The sequence below is a fragment of the Homarus americanus genome, unplaced genomic scaffold, assembly GCF_018991925.1.
Source record: "Homarus americanus isolate GMGI-L3 unplaced genomic scaffold, GMGI_Hamer_2.0 scaffold1024, whole genome shotgun sequence".
NCBI lineage: Eukaryota > Metazoa > Arthropoda > Malacostraca > Decapoda > Nephropidae > Homarus > Homarus americanus.
In genome coordinates, this window is record NW_024715228.1 from 9,718,637 (window position 1) to 9,726,943 (window position 8,307).

The window sequence follows — 8,307 nt, forward strand, 5'->3', positions numbered from 1 at the left end:
AAAAAAAACACTGCACAATTTACAATTTCGACGGCGGAAACTCAAATTTCTACGGGTTTGAGCGGCCCGCCAACGTTCAGATGTGCACAATCGTGTAAACAGTGTCATTTCTCTTATGTACAAAAGTTTCATTATTGTTTATTACTGAATGTCTTTTTGATTGAATTAATGTTTGTGTGCAAAATGAGCAATACAATTCATTAATAATACGTAGAATATTGAAACGCACGAGGAGACGAGACTGCATTGTTTTCGTTTATGTTTACACCCGTGACTGACTGGTTCTACATATAAAACTGAAGAAAATAGGACCCTGGTTGTAGCTGTAGTAAAATTAATGTAAAACAATTAATATGGCTGTTTTCTGTAATGTAATTTAATCTTAATAAATGAACAATAAAAGTAGCTAACAATTAATGATAAAGAAAAAAAGTGAGACTGCGTGTATGTAAGTGCGCACATGTGAAAACATATCGTCATTACTCTACATAAGAATTTGAAAGCAACACTTATTTACTGTTCATATATGTTTTAATTATGTTTCTGAATTTAAAACAAAAATTATACCCACCAGTGGTGGTAAAGTTTAAAACATAAGGACAGCCAATGTTGTTTTTTACTCGGATGACGAAGTTGCTAAGTCATCAGGTTCAACTCTAGCTGAAGCTGTAGAACATAAAAACTTTTTCTGTGTTATTTTTGTTGGTTTATTAGGATGTTGCTCTATTACAGGTAGTAATTCGCCAAAAAGGTAGGGTAAATAAGGCAAAATTTTGCCAAACATCGAAAGTACCAGACTCAAATTTATTTTCTCCATGGGCAAACTAAAATCGTTCCGGACCACAGAGTGCCGGACTAGAGAGGTACAACCTGTATTACAGTACAGTACTACAATCGTGTATTTGATGTTCCTGGAACCACTAGTTTGCTTTCCGATTCCAATTTCCCCCTCTTGTGGAATGAAAATGCATTTTAATAGCTGGAATATGTGTCCTTGTATGTATCTTAGTTTTTCTTTTTAAAGGAAAAACATGCTCATCAACAAAGCCCTGTTTGCTAGAAAAAAGCTTAATGTAATTTTAAATTTTTACCATTCTCAGAAACACGTATTTTTGTAGGAAAGCACTATTTTCGGCCTAGCTCTATATGATGGTAGTTGATAAGGTCTCCTTATTAACCTTTAAATAAGGTTGAAAGCCCTTTGAAAATAAGGTAGAACATCGATTTGTGGCAGACAGGAAATTATGGGCTTGGCTTTCACGTCGTAAGATGCTCTCATCCCGTCAGTGAGTGAGAGGAGCAAGTGGCCAATCACAGCATACAGCCTCCTCCCCCGTCTAGGCCAATGACAGTGAATGTCTCCTATCTACGTCACGGCCCCTCCATCGGGCTCTACACTCTGATATCAATTAAAGTAAAAAAAGCCATTAGCGGGTGGGAGTTTTGTTGCTTCAAGTCAACATTGCAACAACCCAGTACATTACTTCATGACGAGCAACCTACCATCTGCAAGTACAGTCCTTTAGCTTCAAAGTGCCTCAAAATGAATGCGGTATTTAATAAACTACAAAGTTATGCATATTTGAAGTTAGAAAAACTTTAAAACGCAGTTTTCTCAGTTTCAAGTTTTGGCGGCAATAACCCATACGATGCGAGGCGCCTCATTTGTGGAGGACAGGTTTGGGTGGAATTATAATGACATGGATACAGTAAGTACTCGTATAACATCGTCCCGCTTAATGTTGTTTTGGCACTACAGTCGACCCTCGTTAAAACGGACTAATGGGGGGGAAGGGCGTCCGTTTTAGCCGATTGTCCGAATTAACCGATTTAGGGGTTAATATTGCATTATACAGCTATGTGTATGTTTATTTGAGTGCCCCGTCATAGGAGTCCGTTTTCTCTCACTTCAGCACTCCTGAGTTGTCCGTTTTCTCTTAATCTTAGAGTGCACCAGGGACTTTGTTATTTCTTGGTAGTGACACAGAATTTGAAATTGCAACTGGGACAATCCCAGAACCAGAAATTTGATATGGACAGTTCAGATTTCGTCCGATTTATCCGAAATCCGGATTAAAGGGGTCCGAATTAACGAGGGTCGACTGTACGTCGATAAACTTTGAGACCGAAAATTTGATACTACGCCGTTTTGCGTCGTCACAGACTACATTTTACTGTGCATCGCCCTCTCAGTGACTCGCCACCCTCCTCCTCCGCTTCACTACCCACCACACACTCGCTCTACCACCTCAGCCCATCGGTGAGTACAGGTAGTTGTATATGTATGCATTATTTTCTTAAAAATGGCCATGATTTTCTGTACATGTAGTGTATTTCATGGGGCAAGGGGAAGCTCAGGAACATAACTCGTATTTTATCTATTTCTTATGGGGAAAATTGATCCGCTTAACGTTGTTTCGTATAACGTCGCATTTTTAGGAACGTAACCCCGTCGTTAGTGAGAACTTACTGTAATAGTGAATTTGAGCCAGTCACTGGATTGCTTTTGTCTGTTTACATCCTAAAGGGTGGATCATGCTGAATCTTTTGCCCATTTATGCACCTGGTTTTTCTTTACCAAGATATAGAAGTAAAGCGCATATCTGCTTGATCTGTATTTGCACTTACTGTTACATTTTCCCCCCTTAGTGTTGCCAAACATATCTCTAAGTACCTGTACACACTGAGTGTACAGTCATCTTCAATTTTCCCTTACAGCTGGTCACCAATTTATGTTGGTTATATTTACGATGTTTCAATAAAACGTTATTTATTAACAAATACGTTGTGCCTGTCGTTGTGCCTGTCTGATATACAGCCACTCCTCAACTTAGGACGGGGTTAGGGACCCAAGTCCAGGTTGTAAGTCGAAAATGCGAAGATAATACAAAGAAAATTTAAATTGGGTCTCTCATTTTCTTAGCACACCGCGCACTCACTAACGTCAGGACTCGAAAATATGTAATTTGAAAATTTTTTGGTACGACTGGGGGGGTCGTATGTCCGGGTGGTCGTAAGTCGAGGAATGGCTGTTAATGTAATTTTTTGCTGCCAAACCGTTGGCCTGGGAACGTACAGTATATACCAGTTATAACACTTGGGTCTGTGATAAACCTTTCCTGTTTACATCAAACATATAAACATCACAATTTCAGGAAATAACTATATCCCTGATGTAAATTGGCAAGTTATATATTTTTATCATATTTAAAAAACATTTCCTCTTTGAAATTGCTATATTCAAGGTAATTTCCTCTACTCGTTTAGTTCCAGACTCCTCATTCACATTGTTTGTGGTGTTTTTCATCTTTAGCACTAAACATTCTTGTGCTTCATACCCAAGTTTCATTTTGGATATGATGTGTGGCTGCACCCTTTTTTTTTTTTAAACAGTATTAACTCCAAATAAATTTTACATTACATTATAGTTTTTGTATTAGTACTTAATTGCTGCACTTGGCTTCTCTTTGTCAACTTAATTACGACCCAAGTATGTGTTTCCTTATTAAATTCATATTGCAGCCGAGGGCAGCTGGATCCAGGGTGGGGGTCGTGGTGTGGCACAGCTGCCGCAGGATGAGCGCCTGCCCAGCCCACAGACCACGAGTACATTTAATGGTTAGTTTCATTTTTCTTTAAAATAGTAATATAAAATTAAATTAAAATTGGATGTGATGGTGCTGATCACTAATGGACATGGAGTTGCATGATATAGGTCAAGAGGGTCAATTCCACATCAATATGGATCAAATTAAAGTGGGATACGAGAGTTGGAATATGGTGAGTGTACAGTACATGCCTTAGAGAGTGAAAAACAGAAGAGAAAGAGAGTATTTGGGAACACTTGAATATTGGTATTGAAAACCATAGTGTAATAGACTGATAGTGATGGAAGATTAATGCAATAGACTGTAGTGCATTTTTTATTTATATCCAAGATAATCATTGCCTACTGATATGACGTGTCGTTTTGTGATTAGATGATGGGACAGTATGCCCAATGTAAGCAAATTTTACTCAATCTAGAGCACTTTATTGTCTTATTCGTTTTCCAACTGAAGTTTTTTTTAAATTATATCGTTAATGTATCATGATGATGCCAGATAATGTAGCTATCAATTAAATGAATGAAAATTGACTTATTTCATAGGAAGAATACAGTAATCATTTAAATAAAAATCAGGACTGAAGCTGGCAAGTGGGATTTGCGTTAAAAAGTTACACAATGGTGCCTACGTTGGGAATCTTTTGGATTACAGTACTACGTAATCAACGAGGTGACAGATACTTCCAGTATATCGAAATTATAATTACCGTACTTAAATTGGGCTGATACACTGTAGGTAACTTAGAAGTACAGTATTCAAAAAATATATACGTTTTTGCCAGTTTTATTGATTTGTCTTAATTAGTAGTTAGATTTGTTATAAAAATTAAGAAAATTTGAATATTGATTGGTATCCATTACATTTGGTGGGAAAATTCATATTTAGAATTTAGTGACCAAACACTGCTACAAGAAAATTTTTCAAGATTTTTAATTTATTATAACAAAACATTCACTAATAATTTTTGCATTCGTAAAATGTATTGTACTGTATAATCGTATTTAAGAAAGAAATTTTTAATTTTTGTATAGTGATGCACCAAGAGCTTTAAATGGAGATGAACATTATCAACTTGGGCATATCGTGACATAACGGTCCCTGAGCAGTCCTCCTTTATCTTGTAGAGCTACTGTTGGTGTTTAATGAATATGATTATATCTCTGTGATAAGGGGACATCTGGTACAACCTTTTAGAAACCAACCCGAGATCATTTCTAAAGCCACGTCTACATTATCAGTTCCCACCCGTGGTGTACGAGCACGGTAGCGGCGAGCACCCGGAAAATTGACGTGTAGACGCCAGCAACCGAAGCACCATCCCTGAACGAGGTAGTTCACGAACGACCGATATATTCGTGTTTGGGCACCTGACACCTACGGCTACAGCACTGCTGCCAGACGGCCAGAAAAAGTCTGGGTTTCACCAGATATTTTAGCTGTGTGCCAGATGGGTAATATACAGTGGTCCCTCGGTTAACGAACGGTTCTATTAATGAAATTTCGGTTAACGAACAAAACTTCGATTAACGAAATCCTTACGAACAACATGTTTTGTTGTGAGCATCACCTGATCAGCTGACGGGCTAGTCTGCCAATTCAGTAATCTGTTCTATGTTTGCAATCATTTCCAGTGGAGTAAATATCAAGAAAATTGTGCTCATTGATATTTTTGTATTTTTTTTATATTAAAATTATTAGTCATTTTAAAATTTAGTTAGCATATTGATAATATATGCAGTACAGGGAACTAGTTTTTGTGCGCCCATCTGCCGCTTAACTCGGCTACCAGGCGTCAGTTTGGCTTTGTTGACAGTGGAGTGAACATCGATTTTGTTGGTGTCTTGAATATATTTGCATTTTTACATTAAAATTATTGGTCATTCTGAAATTTAGTTAACATATTGATAATGAATAGCGCAGTGCAGTGTTGATTTAAATAAAATAATCTTGAATTACACCTAGTGAACTTAAAATTTTATTGGTGAAATTACTGCATTAAGCATGGGGTGATTTCTCTTCCACCCCCACTGCCTTCTCTTCTCCCTTCTCCTCCACCCCCCACTTCTAATTCCCACCATCATCATCAACCAGGAACCTTCTACATACACACCTCAAAGTAAGTGTACTTTACTGCATTTTTTTTTTTTTTTACTTTGTATGTACTTTTCTGTGAGCTGGAGCCAATTACCCAATATCCCATTGAAACAATGGATTCGGTTAACGAAATTTTCGGTTAACTAACGATACTGTGGAACAACTTGTGTTCGTTAACCGAGTGACCACTGTAGTGGGATATCATCAGAATGTTCAAACTTATCGAAAAAAATGGCCTGAAAGTCTCCTGGATTTACTTCGTTATACCTATGTTGCTAAGTCGTTTATAATGTCACAAGGTTCATAATATGGTCTATATTATCCGGCAACACTGCACAACAGGAAACAGTTAATGATGTTCCATTTGAATGGATAAAAGACCTCACAATACATTTAATCAAGAAGTATAGGGATCATCCCTGTTTGTGGCAGGTAAATTGTGAGGCCTACAAGAGGAGAAATAAGAAAACCATAGCATATAATGACCTATACTTGTTAAAGCACTGAATCTTAAATGCACGCTTGATATGGTAAAGAAAAAAATAAACGCCCTGCTTAGCCAGTACAAGAAGAAACTAAAGATGATACTCTTGTCAAAGAAGCAGAACTGCATCCTGTTGCCAGGAACTGCAGTGTAGCTTCCAGTTGTGCCCCTGCACCAATCAAGTCTCACGTGTGTGTTAACCTTTGCAATCAGAGGGGTTACTGTACCAAGTAGGAATTGATACATGTCTGGTGTCATACGAATGTAGTGCCTGACATCATTTGCCTCGCCAAGTTTCATTTCACTGAATATTTGATTATAGCTTCCCCTGTTTTTGTCTAAGTGCCACTGTATCACCCATGTTTTGCATTGTGTACACTTCTTGCTTTCTATCACAAGGGAGGCGGTCAGAACACATAATAATGTTGCTTTGCGATGGCGATTGGGTCTAGGAGCCATTGCCCTACCTACATGGGTAGCAGCCACCCACACACTGGATAGGGGAGTCAGTATATGTGTGAACGGCCAAACTGCTGGTCAGCGGTCTGTACCGTGCTTCGAGACGTACGAGTAGCGTGCTCGGACACCACAGGTGGAAACTGATAGAGTAGACGGGGCTTAACCAATCCCCATGTCATTCTTGACCAACCCCGATACATTCTGATTCATGCAAATCTTGTCCCAGTTTTTCTTCTCCCTTTTCTCCACATGCCCAAACTGTCTCAGCTTACCCACCAATACTTAATACCCATCCATCCTCTTAGCTCTGAACAGGGTTTCCTAATCACAATACTGTACACGTCCAATATATTGATGGACATTACCATTGCAATACAGTAATTATATATTTTGCTGTTGAGGCATGATCTGACTGTGTCTGTACCTTTGTTTCACCCCAACACTACCCATGTTGTATTGCTTCCATCCACTTAGAATACTGTATATCAACCCTACGGCAAAAATGTGTACCATATACAGTAAAACCTCGATATATCGGACTCTGAGATGCTCTGGTCACCAGAAATAATAATATAAAAAATGGGGAAGATTAAATAAAATAAAAATCTAATGAAATGAACCACATTTACTGAATACTGTACAGTATTCAAATCAGATTTGCTATACGGTAGGCCTACTGAGAACTAAGACACTTGAGTTTGTAAGCAGGCTGAGGCTGATCAGGTGTTGCCACGTTTGTCAGGTTTATTTATTTATTTATTTAGTATTATATTCACAAATCATTGGCCACATGGCTTTTCATCAAGATTAATATAACATCTTCAGTAATAAAGAAAAATACAGTACTGTATGTAATTTGTAATATGACTTGAAATTAAAAGGATAAGCTGTATCAGAAGGTTGTTTACTCAGATGCATTCATGTGAGCTTTCAGTAGACCAGCTTATAACAGGGGTCACTATAACACACTGTATAGTATTTGATACCTTCTTAAAAATGTTATTTACTAACTTTGAGTGTTATATGAGGACTCATTTGGCTACTTGTACTTAGACAAATGATTAAAGAATAAACCAGGGTATATGCAGATACATAACACTTTACACTACAATATTACCTAACTGGTGGTAAAGACACTACTGTAGTATTTATTAAGTGGTGATAAATACACAACTGTACTGTACTAATTGACTAAGTGTTGAAGACAGACATTGTGGTAAGCCGATCAGCTGTTTGCTCTTTGTAAACAATGACTCATGGTTTTCAATGTGGGATTATTTTTTCAGGAAAGTTGATTCTTTTAGGATAATATTTTATCATCCTGGCTCCAAATTATCCTAAATTATATGAGAATTGTGGTGGAATTGCATAAAGAAGTGTAAAAGGAATCTTATGGGAGAGAGGGGGAGGGAACCACCCATGCTATCCCCCCACCCCTCTGTCAGCTGCTCACACATAAACATTGGTCTTCCACATACAATAGTGTATACCCCTACACTTATTTGTTCTTATTTTTATCTTTATAGTGCAGGGGGCCCCCCAAATTCGCGGTGGTTAGGCTCTCAAAATGGCCTCGAAACACCGAATCCGCTAATAACATTTGTGGACGGGGTGTACATTTTTACTTGCTTACAAAGGAATGTATATCCCTTTTGTGTTTGC

General features: G+C 37.9%; 1 protein-coding gene across 8 annotated transcripts in view; it reads left to right on the top strand.

Moving 5' to 3' along the window:
* The window catches only part of LOC121856631 (protein PRRC2C-like), a 74,501-nt gene that overhangs the window by 26,138 nt on the left and 40,056 nt on the right, over positions 1-8,307 (top strand). For 7 of the 8 annotated variants that reach the window (XM_042352330.1, XM_042352285.1, XM_042352337.1 and 4 more), the window contains exon 6: positions 3,523-3,618. The exons of the other annotated variant lie outside the window; for it this stretch is intronic. In XM_042352330.1, coding sequence (XP_042208264.1) covers positions 3,523-3,618 — 96 coding nt within the window. The remainder of the gene's footprint in view (positions 1-3,522; positions 3,619-8,307) is intronic. 8 annotated transcript variants of the gene reach the window in all.